General features: G+C 37.2%; 1 protein-coding gene across 7 annotated transcripts in view; it reads right to left on the minus strand.

Annotated features, from left to right (window-relative positions):
• ENPP2 (ectonucleotide pyrophosphatase/phosphodiesterase 2) overlaps positions 1 to 16094 on the minus strand; it is a 123858-nt gene that overhangs the window by 82226 nt on the left and 25538 nt on the right. For 6 of the 7 annotated variants that reach the window (XM_006140055.2, XM_027770050.1, XM_006140054.2 and 3 more), the window contains exon 2: positions 5560 to 5662. In XM_006140055.2, coding sequence (XP_006140117.1) covers positions 5560 to 5662 — 103 coding nt within the window. Of the gene's footprint in view, positions 1 to 5559; positions 5663 to 5881; positions 6020 to 16094 lie in introns of those variants that run through there. The other variant, XM_027770060.1, reaches the window with a different exon arrangement.

Consider the following 16094-nt stretch of genomic DNA (forward strand, 5'->3'; position numbering starts at 1 on the left):
CCCACGCCAAAAAAAAAAAAAAAAAAACGAATTTAATTGCTTCTTTTTAAATTACATGTGCAAATGATGCCGTTTTACTTCAAAGATACAAGTCAGTCACTTCCAGAATCTTGGGAAAGAAATGTTACACGTCTAAAAAGACATATGCCTATTAAAAATAGGAGCTTCAAATTTTAAAAATGTATGTACATATATGACATAACAATGCTATGAATTTCTTATTTTTTCCAGAGGTCTATCTCTGTGCTTCACAGAAACATCAATGTATTAATAAAACATGGCCTATTTCATTCAAATCAATAATTCTGACAGGTGAAATTTTACTTAGTTCTTACTTAGATAAGTGAAATTTCTAAAATAGTCCATGGTACAATACACACACAGAGACAGAGTTGCAGAATTCTTGTGCCATGTATCCCATGATACAGGAGAAAACTACTGATAATTTAATTAGACTATTAGAAAAAATCTAATTAATGACAAGCATAACCAAAACATCATTTTACCCTGGGCTCCCAATCATCTCTCTCTCTAAATCCCCCTGCCAGATGGCCATTTTTAAATAAGGATGCTGTCCAGTAAGACAAGTATTTAAGTTTGAAAACAGCTTAGCCTAAAGCTGGAAGGTTATTTCTTCTAAGTTTCATCTGGTCTATTTTCAGAGTTTGGGATCCCGCTCTCTCCAGGACCCTCCCATTTGCCTTGGTTCTCTGGCCAGGTGTTTCCTGAAAGCGAGAGTGAAGCCTTGACATGGGCTACAGGTGTAGTGATGCGTCCTTTTCTCAAGAGTATTAAAACAGGATGGTTTCCCCTGTGCCTGCTGCTCTATTTCAAGGATAAGCAGAGGAAAAGCAGAAGACAGAGTAGGTAACATCCGAGATGCCATCCAGCTCTAGAATTTAATATTGTATTATGCCCCTTCTAGAGCATATGATTTATTCTTTCCAGCCATACTTTCCTGTGTTGAATTTGCCATTTTTACCTAAGTCTTCTGATTTCATTCCTTAGCAACCAGCACTTCCATATAGGCCACATGTTAGCATCTCTGCTTCCTAAATACATCACTATCTACAAACACCCATTACTACAGTGCAACTGTTCTCTCCTCTTTACAGTTGCTAGGCCAGATTTCATGGACCTTTTTTTAATGGTCTGGGAAGTTTTCAAACCCCTGTACTTTAAAAGTGTTTATAAATATATTGTCCTCATGTAGGAAGACCTCACAAACTACAAGAAAGCAGTATTCTACACAATTTAAATTAGAAGTTTAAAACATGACTTCAATATCTAAAATGCTCAAGTAATATTTAATTATTGTCAGTGGTATAAATGAATGATTTTCAAATCTGGTACTAAACAATGAAACGTCATTTTAAAATCACAGAAATTTAACTCAATGAGATAAAAATTTGGACACTGGACTTCAAACATAACTGAGTATATCATTATATTCATCATATAATTATCATTGGTCTTTTTATGACATTTTGTTTTCAAAAACTTTTTCAAATAACTAGAGGCAACATTATCATTTTCCTTGTTGGAAAATTAGAACTGTAAATTTCATTCAAGCTAGCAAAGTTCTGGCTAAAATTTTAGATCATCTCTCTGTAACTATAGTACTTTTTTACATTAACAAAATACTTTTTCAAAGTTGTACACAGATTTCAAATTTTAAAAGTTCTTTTCAAACATGACTTTGGAAAATTTGTTGATATTTATTGATTCAAAAATCTATGTTGAACTCCATTGAACACTGAAATTTCTGAGTATGCAAACAGATAAAGGATTTTCCACAGTTTTAAGGTAAATGGAAAATCACTATATCAAAGACCTATTTAACTAAGAACTGAAAAATATGTCCTCCTTAGATTCCAATTCTAATCATTTCATTCCATTGATTTATACTCCTGATTTCTACATTAGATTTAAAATAAAGTCATTTCATGATAGTCTTTACATATATCTGCCAACTTTATAGTTTTTTACATTCAGCTATGCCACCCTTTAAATCTCATTTCATTGTAGAGATTCCTAAAATTATCAATTGAATGTAAACCTTCCCGTTCCTAGTACCATTATCTCCTTCTCTATGATTCACAAAGAGAGACTTTACTCATTTTTAGTGACACTTTTCATGTCATATTTACCCATGAATTTCACTCACATACTTTTAAGCTTTCAAGTCACTGAAAATGATGAACTCAACTGAGCTTTCAAATTTCTGTTAGTCAGGTATTTATAAGCTCACAAATTCCCTTTTGTCTTTCAAGTATTGAATTGCTTATAATTCAAAGAGGATATCCTCTTTCCATCTGCAGACTGAAAGAATATCTAAACAATAAGCCTTAATAAAGCAGGTTCCCCAATAGCACCACAAACATACAGCTATATACACATAGGTCTTGCAATCTTGAAGGCTAATCAAGTGGACCACCTGAGATGCCCTGAGACAAACATGTCACTGAACTGTACTTGTTATTAACATTTTCTTTTAAAATGTATTCCTACCACCTTATTTATCTGAGTGCCTTCTCTATCTGTCCAGCAGAATTATAATTAGCTCTGCTCATTTCATATTTCCTAATAAAGCTATAGAACTTTTATGATCTAGTAAAAGAAACTCTATTGCATCCATTGCTTCCAAAAGATAACTAGGTCCTAATAATAAATCAAGGTAACAAGTGTGCTAGTTAATTAATTATGACAGTTTGTTTGCTCTCCCACAACCTTGAAACTAACACCCCAGTCCACAGTACAATAGATGATATGCATGTGTGCAGAATATTCTCAGCTATTGTTGAGAACCCTGAAGAACTACAGTTACCAAACAAGAAACTTCAAGCTTTTGAATGGCAAAGCTTGTTCTAATCTGTCTAGTGCTGGCCATATTCTAATATCCTTTATGTTCCTTCTATTTGTTGAAACAAGCTTGGAGCACTGAACTTCCCAGAATTTCTTTGGCATCTAAAAGTGTTCTTGATAACTGGCATGGCTGACTTCCTTCCTAATATTTATTTTAATATATACATGAAAGTCAACCAACGCTTTTTGATGTGAAGGCTTTGCTAACGATCAGAATAACCAATCACATATATTATTAGAGAAAGGTCTTTTCTAGGTACATGTAGCACTTTAAAAAATAAAAACTATCTTTACTATGCTTTCACCCAGTTACCAAAATACATCTTTGATCTTTATTCAGGGGAGATCAACCACAGTCATAGTATTAAACAGCAGGTCAGCTATAGCAAAAGAAAAATTTAAAATGAACAATGTGCATGCATACCAAAAAACCTACAACTCAGATATAAATTATATCCTAAGACTAAGCTTTATAAGCAGAAGTTTAACTAATGAATTACTTTAGATGATATTATAGAGGCCCAAAATAATCCATCATTTAATTAAGTAATTCAATAAACAAATATTTTGTAGTATATTTAACACAATTTAGATCTGTAGATTATAATAGAAGCTATACTATTTTTTCAGAAGTAGCATTAATTCACTAGTTCTTACTGCTGTTTTTTAATAGCATATGGAAATAATTTATTATATATAAGACACATTTAAGAGTTAATACATTCAATCTATACTTTCAGGTTTTCCAGCAGAGTGCACACAAATCCCAGATGAAATAAAACAGAATGGCTAGAATCAGGGACTTCATACTCCAGAAGGAAAATTAGAAATCGTGTAGTCCTGCTTCTCACTGTGCAGCTAAAGAAAAAGACTTCACCAGACTGGTCTAAGACACCACGGCAAATCACACAAGGCTAGGGTGCCAGTCTAGGACTTTTATGTCCTATTGTCCCAGAAAGTCAATTTTGACAATAATGAGTGACTTGATTTTACAAATTCATTAAGGAAATAGCTTTTTTTTTAATTGTCAGAGAATGTGCACATTTGTCAGAGAGAGAAAGAGAAAGAGAGAGGCAGAGAGAGAGAAAGTACCACCCCATGGGATGTGATCCCACCACCATCCCTTTTCTACCATTTCTCTATTCCATCAGGATTTGGGACATGCACACACAAGCATCTGGCATGTTTTTTTCAAGCCTCTGGGGCCCTTCGAACAACAGTCAGCCATGTGGGATCTGGCTCCCAATGCACAGGGCTTAACTACTGTGTTATGGGGCCAGCCTAGCATTTAATTCTTTCCATTTTAGTTCTAGCCAAAGTACTATATTACAACAAAATGGGGGGGGGGACTTTTACTGTGCACTGAAAAGAAACAACACTTGGCCCCCAAGAGGCTAGTTTTACCCACATGACCAAACGAAGGATCTGGTCCCCCTGTCTGCTCAGTCAGTCAGCATTAATGGGAGTGAAAAAGAAGCCTTTGAAGAGAGCATTTGCTACCAATAAAAACATCATTCTCCAGCCCAATGATCCACTCTCCTTCTCCTTCAGAGAAGAACTCATTTTGTCCATTTGGCTCTCTCGGCTGCAATTTTTATGATCTATTTTCTCACTCTTCACCCTAACCACACCCCATTTCACCTCACTAACCCACTTTTAATATTATTCTTTCAGCCTCTGGCTTGACTCGCAAGTAACTTCCTTGATGTAAGAAAGATTCAGAATTCCATCATATGCAACATAATCTGGGTAATAACAAAAGTCGTTGCTGGCTAAACAGAGACAAATGGTGATCTTTTACAGTAGTCAGACCAAGACATGCTGAAAAACACAAATTTCACAGGAATACAGTTGGGATGTCAGGGAAAGTCAAGAAAATATTGCCCCCTAGAGTATCCATTACTTCAAATGTAATTTTTATTTCTAAAATCATCAACGGCTCCAATTTCCAGGAAATTAACCAACTCATTGCTTAAGACCTGGTCAGTTAAGTCCCCTCTGTCTGCACAAGGAGCTCCTTTATAAGAATTCCCACACTGCTTAGGGTGCAGTGTATTGTAAAAAGAAACTCTTTCACCTTGGTTCTTTTAGCTAAGTCAAGGTACAGTACACTGTTAGAACTTACCTCTTCTTACTCAGTGAGTAAAAATCAAGGAGTGAGTAAAAATCAACCCTGTAAGCTCTCTTAAGTACCTCCTTTCTTTCATGTTTTTCCTACTTTAGGTAAATCTTACCTTTAAGTTCTAAATTTCTGAAGTTCCATAAAGACAGTACCCTGCCTTTGTTACTTTCATTCTTCTTTTCCCCAGATCAGAATGTTCTGGTGACAACTATTATATCCTATATTACATGAGAGCAAATCGGGTTTGTGTAACTCCAATAATAAACCAACACCTGTTCTCACAACTTCTCCTTTAGCCTTGTCTGTCAATAAAAGCTTTAATTTTGCCGTCACATTTACGAATTTCAGAGTACAAAGATTTCAATAACAAGTTATTGTGAAGCAATCATAAATACTCTCTAATTAAAATCACATTCTAGCACCTAAATTATACACATAGCTGATTTTATCCCAAAGAAATCTGGAACTAACTTTGATATACAGCAAGACTGAATTTCTTAATGAGCTTATGTTTATTACCTTGCATATAATATATTTTAAGGATTGGAAATGCAACTAGTTGCTACACTTACCTGTTGGAGGACCTTCATCCCACCCTTCTGCTCTCTTAACTCGATTTGCTGTGAATCCTAAGCAGATGTTGACACCAATGGCAAAAGTGAGCAGGGATATTGCCTAAGAAAATAAACAGATTGAGTTGTCAAATACAGCTAGACAGGACTAAATTATATGCCTTGAAGGCAATTCAAAGGATTTCAACATCACCATCCAATCTTGCAACTTCCAAAATGTATCATAACATGCTGTCTTAATTTTAAGAACCAAAAGGAAAATTCAAAATCAGTAACTGATTCTGAAGATCAAGCATTCCCCGTCATTCTCTTTTTGTCCTACCTGGTACCACAGAAAGGGGCTTCTCTTTGCCATGTCAGAGGATTCCTGGAAAGTCTTTTGCAGTGACTTCTCTGCCTACACTGAATGCACTGCTTCGGGGGCTCCGAGTTCAGTCTATTAACTACAAGCAATCCCACCTGGGAGGTTGACAGGCTCATCTGATTTGTCCAGAGTTTGATTTCATCACAGCGTGTTCACCAATCACAGCTCTGAGCAGAGGAGGCTTGGGCATCATCCTCCGTTTCCCCACCCCCTGTCGGTCCCTCCCCTAAGCCACAGACACTTTCATGTGGTATCCTCTGGCAACGTGTGGGTTGCTTATGTTGCCGTGGCCAATAACAGAGCATGTTCATTTTCCTTCCCTCACAAAAACATGGCTTGTCAAAGAGAAACCAAATGTATTTTATCCGATAGAACTGAAACGGAGCTGTACCGAGGTTTCCAACAACTTTAAGCTTTTAAAATTTACAACGTAGTTATTCAGTGTCATCCACCTCACAACTTTATTTTTTTAATTTTCCATTTCTTATTTCTTGTATATATATATTTTTTCAAAAAGACACAGAACGTGTTTATAATTTATAAACTTAATAATGTTCTCTGTCTTTTGCATGTATTTATTTTTCCAGCAGTTTGAACAAGCCTATGCTCATTACCATATTCTCAGCTACTTCTGACTCCTCAAATGTTTCTCACGGTGAAATCTCCCAAAATTGTAACGAACACAAGAGATAGCGTTATTTTCCCCCATGTTGTTGTTCAAGTTTGGAGAAGTAACTTTTATCATAATACTGGGAATGCCAGCTAAGCAGCCTGAAGTCCTTCTGCACTATGAAGAAAGACAAAATAACTTTAGTTTCTGCCTCTTCCCGAAAAAACTGTCAGCTTGTTTGGGGGTGGGGATAGAGTGGGGGAGGGGACGGTGTGGGGAAGCTTTATTAGCTGTTGAATTTGGAAAGAAACGTCAATGGCAGCAAGAATTTTAAGAGTTATTTTTCTAGCTATTTCTCAGTTGCATTATCATTTATCAGTTTCTTTCCTAAGCAATTTGGCACCCAGGACACTTTTTTAAAGTTTATTTAGTTATTGAGAGAGAAAAAGAAATAGGGTCTCACTCAGTAATCCTTCTCCTGAACTTCCCAGCCAGCCAGGATCACGGGCATCCACAGGTTGACCTGGAAACTCAACCTGTGATCTTCCACATGGAATCGGTATTACACAGCTCCCCTGCTGCTGCGCCACCAAGGCTGGCCTACCAGGACTTTTTTTTTTTTTTTTTTTTAAAAAAATCAAGGCCTCTGGCTCTGAGAGTTCTTTAAACATTGTATGTGTTTAAGATTCAAATGAAGAGGGGTTTATTTGCATTATTCCCTCCACCAGGCCAAGTGACCATCACTCTTGCACAGCACAAATGTTCCTACATAAACAAATACAGGACTTCCCATGCAACCAATTACTGACAGAGCAGTGGCTCTGCTCAAGTAAAACATGATAGCACAAAAGCAAGAACTTGTTTATAGTGGGTTGCACAGTAGGCCTGGGTTTCATTATAGAATCTAGAATTTTGTAACAGCTAATTGAAAAAAAGGAAATACACTGCCAAACTTTATGTTGCCTTTCTAAAATCCATTTAGTTTTGCACTCTTGCAGAGATGACAGGCTTATGAGTTCTTCTATATAAATCTCTTGCTTTAGTCTGTATGCCATACTGAACTGATTTGGAGTTGTGTATTTACAAGGCCTGTAAAAGATGTTAACCCCATGTAAGATTTTTCTATGTATGTTCAATTGCAAGATGCAAACTGGCCGTTACCGAGGAAAACTGTAAACTAAAAAGGAAAAATAGCGAGGCAATTCTATTATGTCACTATAAGCCACGGTGCTCTGAATGTTCTAGAAAAATCGGTCTTCTTTTTTGCTCCAAACTTCCAAGCCCTTGCCAGAGTCCGATATTTGACTTTGTCTGATATTTGATGGTAAACACCCACCTTGGCGGGGCAGCGGGGGCAACAATAATTTAGAGCTTAGAATCTGAAAAGCATCTATTAATTTTTCATTTTCCATGTAGACCAGTTGTGCAAGGGAGAAAGCCACAAGTGAAATAACCAAGTGGATCTAAATTGGCTTCTGCACAGCACTTGTTACCCATTATCTGAAAGGACTGGGCTCAGCCACTGTTAACTGTTCTGTCAAAAAAAAAAAAAAAAGAACTTGATCTTCTACTAGAATATTGTGCATGAGGAACTTATTAACATCCACATACACAAGTACACACACACATCATCCAGCCATGGTCAAACAGAACTTTCCTACAAAATTATCATTATGAATTGAGTGACAGCAGGATGATTGAAGTCTCTTCTCTGAACAGCAAATCAACTGTAAAATACAGAGATCCTTCAATATCTAAAGCTGAGAAAACTGAAAAGTCTGATCATGCATGAAGCTGGTAGAGCCGTTCATCTGAAATGACTATAATATAGCCCAAACCTTCTCAAAAACAAACCAAAAAAAAAAAAAAAACCCACCAATTAAGAATGTTCCCTGTTATGATATTTCAGATTTGGGGTACAAGGTCAGATGTGGCTGATGAAAAAGGTACTGCATGAGAAAGACTGAAAAAAATGAACTTCCAGCATGCTTATTAACCTAGTCATATTTCAGAGAACACTGCCCCCTGGCAGAAGAAAGCCTAGAACTATGAACAAATCTTTCAGCAGGCTCAGCTCCTAGAAATCATTCTGGTGGTTCTCCAACTTTATTGAGCATAAGAATCTTTTAGGGGAGGCTAGTTTTAAATGCTCATGTTTATTTCCTGCTTCCCAAGATTCTGATTCATTAGATCTAGGAGGTAGAGAGAAGAGAGAGGAGTGGAGGGGGCAGACAAGAACTGGCCCAATAGGTTATTCTGATGTAAGTGATGTAAGGGCCACATTTAGAGAAACAGAGCACTAGAATAAATTACTCTGAATTAATTTGCTTACGTCCTGCATGTCAAATTGCTTGGCTTGATTCTTAATGTGATTTGAATATATTTCTAATGGCCTTTACTATTAATTGAACATTAAAGTTTTGATTTCTTCATGACAAACCATAACTATTCCTCCAGGGAAATCATCTCCAAACTGTAAACGGTAGAGCAGTATTTTATTTACTTTGCTAGTGGTACAAAGCAGCAGTGTGTGTGTTGCTTAATTGCAATACAGTAGTTGCATTTATACAAATACACAGTCCATCTTTTCATGAAATGTTCTATGAATCCTTGTTCCCAGCCCTGATTATGATAAGAGTCCTGGAGGTTAACAGTGAGATTTGAAAGATAGGTGATTGTGGGTTGTCTTTCTTGCCTCCTGCAGTATTTACCAAACTATCATGAACTGAGTGAAACTTTATGTACCTCCAGTTTCTCATACAGAATTGACATGATTTGCCTTGATTTAAAATTTTTCTCAGAATAATTCAAAGACAACGTATGATACTGGACAACTACTTGACCACATGACTTTTAGTAGTATCATTTAGCCAAACCTAGAGCATGCATACTACAAAGTAAGAAACATCATCCATGTATAGCCTTCCTATTCTTTTTCTTTTCTTTTCTCTTTTTGAGAGAGAGAGAGATTTTTCCTATAGGGTATATGCACTTGCCGGAGAAGACAGACAGACAGACAGACAGAAAGTGAGAAATCACTCCCCAGGGGAAAAGGCCATGCCGCAATCCCTTCTCCTCTCAGGATCTTGGGCATACATGCACACATGCCCAGCATGAGTTTTAAGTTGCTAAGCCCAGTACTTGAACCGCAATTGGCTACGTGAGAGTCCAGTGACATAACCATTATGCCATTTGCTGGTCCCATCTTTTTGAAAACTCTTAAGAGTTATGTCTTGTTTTCAAATCCTGCCTTGGCCAAAGGCTATTAGAAAGTTCAGAATAAAAACTGGACAGCCATCTATGCAAAAGGACAGCAATTTAAATTGAGCAGATAACTTTGACAGCTAATAGAAGAACAAGCTGGCTTAATTGCTCTTGCAATCCAGGACTACAGAGTGTATAAAGTAAATACCACTTAAGATTCTAAACCACAGAAGCAAAATTTTATGAATAATATGTGGTCCAAGGAGTTCTCCGATGATGGAATAGATATGCCAGTTTGAATTCACAAAGAACTTGTGCTGTTAGTTATGTACAGTTGAGAGCTGAAATCAACACTGTCACTTCTTCCAATGACTTTCAACCATGTCACAAACTTCCAGGCATTAGGTTTACTCCCGATGGAATCTAAGCATGAGCCTCCTGCAGAACTTTCATGAGGTGCACAACACTAGAACAATCCCTGTCCTCTATGAATATTTATTCATTGCACAAATATTCACTAGCTCCTACTATGCAGTAAGTTACCGTTCTCGGCACTAGTACTGCTAGACAGCTGAATCATACATAGTTCCTGCCCTCCATATTAGTCAAACAAACACAAAAAATAAATATAAAGTTGCAACTGTGGTAAATGCAAAGTGCAGAGGTAAATGTCACTGTGAAAACATATCGTTCAGGCTACCTAGTCGGGGGTCACAGAGAACTCTGGAGAGTCAGTTGAGCTGTGATTTCAAGGAAAGGTGAGAGTAACTAGATTAAGATGAGGAAAAAGACTTCTAGACAGAGAGGACACACAGCACAAAGGTTTTAGGAGGGGGTAGAGGCACAGCACAACCACAAGATGAAAATAGTCAGTCTGACTCATTTGGAGAGGGTGAAAGTGCATATAAAGTGACATGAGATGGAAGAGGTTCATAGAGGCCAGTCATGTGGGGCTCATGGGTGGTGTACCTTAGGTGGTATTCTCTTTATCCTCAAAGCAATGAAAAGCCCTTAAAAGGTTTAAGCAGGTGGAGGTTTAATCAGATTTTGATTCATTAATCTCTACTGAGGGGATATGAATTGGAGGTTGTCAAGAACGGATACTGTAGATCAGTTTGGAAACTGGCAGTAATTCAGACAAAGAATAAGGATAGCTTACGCTGAAGTGTCTAGGGTTATGGTAGAGAAAGAAAACTGAGCAAATCAGAGAAAAGTCTTATTAATGAATAGTGTGTAAGAGTTGAGGCAGGAAGCTTTTGAGTGTGGATCCTGAGTTAATGAACACTTAATGACTATGATGACTGAATATAAATAAACTCACTGATGGGGCCAGCAGGTGGTGTGGTGGTTAAGGTGAAGGACATTCTCACATGACTAACCATGGTACGAGTCCTAGACCTGGTGGCTTGCCTTCTCACTTTCCTGCTCTCTCTGTGTGTCTCTCTCTGGTCAAATTAAAATAAATGAATAAATAAAATTAAAATGAATAATTCCTTTTTTTAAAAAAAGTCACTGAAGCCACTTCTTTTTAAAATTATTTATTTAATTTTATTTATTCATTCATTAATTTTATTTATTCATTCATTTATTTTAATTTGACCAGAGAGAGACACAGAGAGAAAGAGAGAGGGAAAGTGAGAAAGGAAGCCACCAGGCCCAGGACTCAAACCATGGTCGGCCATGTGGGAGTGTCGAACACCTTAACCACTATGCCACCTGCAGGTCCCCACTGAAGCCACTTCTTACATTTTAATTCAGTTATAAGAAAGAAATAGAGACATACAAGTGGTTTTCAAAATGTCTGTGGAAAAATGGAATTAAAGCACAAATTTATTTTGTTGTAAAAATGTTTTTAAATTCATGTGTAGTTTTTTCATAATACATATTTCCATAAACTATTTGAAGGCCATATATTCATTTGCCAGCACTCTAGGATTAAATAGTTAAAATAAAGGACATGGTTAACAGGTTTTTATTTTTTTCAATTTTGCCAGAGGGTACGTGCTCTTGCCAGAAAGAATCAAGAAGAGAGAGAAAGTGAGAAAGCACCCTCATGGGGAATGGTCATGCCACAATCCCCTCTCCTCCATCTCACCCTTTTTATTTTCCCAAGATTTTTGAGCATACATACACATGCGCCCAGTATGTTTCTCAAGCCACCAGATGCGGGCATGCGGGGTCTAGCCACGCCAATCATTACACCACCAGCTGGCCTGGTTAATAGCTTTAAAATATTTGTCAAGGAGCCAGCTGGTAATGTGATGGCTAAGGTGCTAAACTCCCACATGACTGACTCTGGTTTGAGTCCTGGACCTGGCAGCTTGAAAATCATGCTGGGCGTGTGTACATGCACGCCCAAAATCCCGAGGGGAGAATGGAGGAGAGGGACTGGTGGTGTGCCCATCCCCCCAAGGGATGATGTCTCACTTTCCTTCTCTCTGTTTCTGTTTCTGTCTCTTTCTGGCTAGTGCACACACACTATGGCAAAAAAAAAATCTTGAAAAAAATGCAGCTATTTTAAAACTCATCTAAGGCAGTTGAATTAATGTTATATATGACTCTATTATTGACACTAAGAATACATTTGTGCATAACTTAAACACATTACTCTCTGACAGTCCAGGGAACATCTTAGCTTTACTCCTAACTCTAGCTTAACATAAAATATTTAAAAATTAAAAACTCAATTTAACTATTTTCAGATCCTCTGAAACCTGCATGGTAAGTGTGCTGGTGAATGGAGAAAGGTCATTAAGAGTTTGAAAATTGGCATACAAGTAAGCTTTGAGAAGGCATTCATCCTAGAGTCTACACAACCTGTTATGTGACTGTGTAGTATATGAGAATGAATGGGTATATATAACTAGAAAAAAAACTGTTTTACCAAAAGTCTTACCACAGGGCCAGCAGGTAGCAGGAGAAGTTAAGGTACTGAATCTTGCATGGCTGACTACATAGTTGAAGCAAGTCAAGGCTCCAATCAGCCATGTGAGAGTCCAGTGCCCCAGCCAAGTCACCTGCTGTCCCACACAAAACCTGTATCTTCACAGTCCTTCAAAGTGATGCTGATACAAGTTTGAGAACCACTGACATAGAGGATCAAAGACAAACTGCTGAGCACATAGGACCCTAAATACAAAACTAAGCTCCCTGGATTCAGATCCCTGCCCTGCCACTGTTAAACTGTGGAGACCTTACATGACCCTTAGGAAACTTACATCTCTATCCTGAAACTCACTTTTCTTGTCTGTGTCCATCATGTAGGATTCTTGAGAGTATTACATGAACTAATCCATTTAAATCACCTGGTATAATGCCTGGCACCGAATAGTGCTTAATAAATATTTATTAAGTTTTCTTAATTAGAGAAATATTTGCTGTTTCTTGATTAAGTTATGCTCTTTTACATCTCCATTCTATTGTTGCTTTGGCCTAGAATGCCCTTCTCCACCTAATCTCCCTGGCAAACCCTAGCATATTTATGAAAGTTTGAGTCAGGTATCACCCCACCATGAATCCTCCCTGATTTGGCCCTCTCCTTGTAAAGCAATGCTCCGTTTCCATATTGTCTGTAATCTCTTTATGCACAGCTTTATCTCTTATGATCTCTTTGAATGCAGACTCCAGACATCCTTGTACCCTAAAGAGCCTTGCATCATGCCCAGGATATAATGAGAAGACAAAAAAAAATGTTGTTGAATGAGCTACTTGGCACCAAGAAATCTGAATGGTAGTTCTTACTCTGTCACTACTAGCTGTCATGTCAAGCTCATTTTTCCTCATCTATATAGCAGGACTATTGGGCTAACTCAGTGGTATTGGTCCTTTTCTATTTTATTTTACTTTATTTCTTTTTATTTACATATAATTGTATGTATTTGTGGGACACAACATGGATTTTCAAAGCATGCATGCAGTGTGTGACAATCAAATCAAGATAATACTGTATTCATACTATGTTGTGATATGCTATAAAGTTTTGAAAACATAGAAGTAGAAAAGACAACTGTAGATACCAGGAATCAGGAAATTGTCCATTGTTTTTCAATATCGAAACTTTCTTTTCCCAAATAAAATCTTCAAATGAATACCAACATTTAAATTCAGAGCTACTGCATTGGAAGTGGGGTTGAGGAGCCAGGATTCCATTTGGTTCCTCTTTTCCTCTCTAAGCACTCTTCTCAGATACCTGGAAATTCAAGGCATATAATTTTGAAAACAAAGAAAAATTAATAACTAAGTTAATTCCATTATTTAAATACTGTTCTAAATCCGATCCCTTCATTGTAGTATACCAATAACCACCCCCACATACACACACACCAAAATCTGACAACACACACACACACACACACACACACACAAATCTCACGCGTCAGGTCAGATCTTTCATTTGTGCGTGACAGAAACTCTCACTTCATGCAAGCCTTTCCTGCAAGGAGTCTGTTATAGTTTGTCCCCAGAAGGCTTACATGCTGGAAGTTCGGCTCCCAAAATAATGGTGCTGGTAGGTCATGGGTGTTTTAGGAGGTGATGCCTAGAGGACAATGTTTGCGTTATGGGAATACCATCTTTGTGACTAGATTAATGCATTCTGGCAAGAGGGAGTAAGCTCTCCTCCAGGAATGGGTTCATTCTTGAGAAAGCAGACTTTAAAAGGAAGTTGGCTGCCCACAGGTCACTCTCTTTTCTTGTATACATCTGCTGACCTTTCCATTTCTCTTCTCCATGTTGTGATGCAGCAGAGCCTGGCCAGATGCCAACCCCATGCCTTTCAACTTTCCAGCCACCAGAACGGTAAATCAAATAAACCTTATTCTTATTTAATCATCCAACCTCAGATATCTTTGTTTAGCAATACAATAGCAGACTAACAGAGAATTCAAGCTCATTTCTGCTTCCACACTACTGTGCATGCTATTTCCCAGCCCTGAAGTCTTCCTCTTTTCATTGAGGTCATCTAAACCTTAGTCCATAGGCTTCTCCAACTCTCAGGAACCTTACAAGAACTCCTCTCACAACTTCAGTACCCTTTATACCATCTTTACTTCGAGAGCTTAGGGATTCTAACCCAGACACTTATCTATTGTCTTTTTAGGGTCGTCTGTTGTTTTGAATATTTGTTATCTTAACAGTGACAATATAAGTTCCCAGACAACATGAGAAAGAAATAACATGGTATAGAAGCTACGCATTTGGATTATAGAGTCCAACAGACTTGGGTCTGCCACTTTTAAACATAAGATCTTGCTTCCCTTCTCAAAAATAATAGTTTATTTTTAAAAATAATAATAGTTCTTATCACACAGAGTTGATATGAAGACCAAATGATATAATGCATGTTACACAAATAGCTCAGTGCTTGAAATATACAAAACACATAAATATTGACCATTACTATGTTTATAAGAATAAGGTCTACATAATCTGTTATCATGTTCTCAGCATCTTAAAATGTGCTGGGCATAAAACAGGTGTTTTGTAGTGATGTAGGTTCTAGGACAATCCCTTTCATTATAAAGATATTATATATAGATTAAAGTTAATAATGTTACAAATCATCTTTTCACTTTCTCTGTAACCTGAACAGAAAATGAGCAACTTTTATTTGGCAAAAGGTGGGGTGATTCTTGAGATAGCTCTGAAAGCATGAGTTTCAGTCACAGTAATAAAGACCCTCTGTTTGAACTGGAAAGTCCCAAGAAGTTGAGCTTCAGCTTAAGAAATGTTTGAACTCCAACCTAAAAAGAAGTTTATGCTTGCTGCTGGAATGGCATCATCACATGCTTACCAGTACAATGCTACTCTCTCAGGGAGGAAGCAAAACTGCCATTTCTGTGCTTCCCCTTGTAATCAAACAACAGCTAGTGATAGTCCAGCAACTAGAAATAGAAGAGAACTTCCTCTTCCTCATAAAAGGCTTCTACAAAAGCCTACAGCTATTAATAACATCATAATTTTTAATGGTGAAAGACTGAATGCTTTCTCCTAAGATCAGAGGCAAGACAAAGATGATGTTTGCTCTTGTCAGTTCTAGCAACATTATACTTCCAGTCAGAGCAAATAGGCAAATAAATAAATAGCATCCAAATTTAAAAGAAAGAAAGAAAATTCTGTCTATACACAGGTGACATTATCTTCTCTACAGAAAATGCTACTGGATCTACCAAAAGACTATTAGAGCTAATAAGAAAGTTGCCTGATGCATGACAAATATATAAAAATCAATTGTATTTCTTTACATTAACAATGGAAGAACTAAAGAAAAATTAAGGGAAAATATTGAATTTACAATAGTATTAAAAGTTTAAAATGTTTAAAAATTCATTTAATATAATGGTAAGATTTTTGTGTTTG

This window comes from Tupaia chinensis, unplaced genomic scaffold, assembly GCF_000334495.1.
Source record: "Tupaia chinensis unplaced genomic scaffold, TupChi_1.0 Scaffold000017_1, whole genome shotgun sequence".
Lineage (NCBI taxonomy): Eukaryota > Metazoa > Chordata > Mammalia > Scandentia > Tupaiidae > Tupaia > Tupaia belangeri.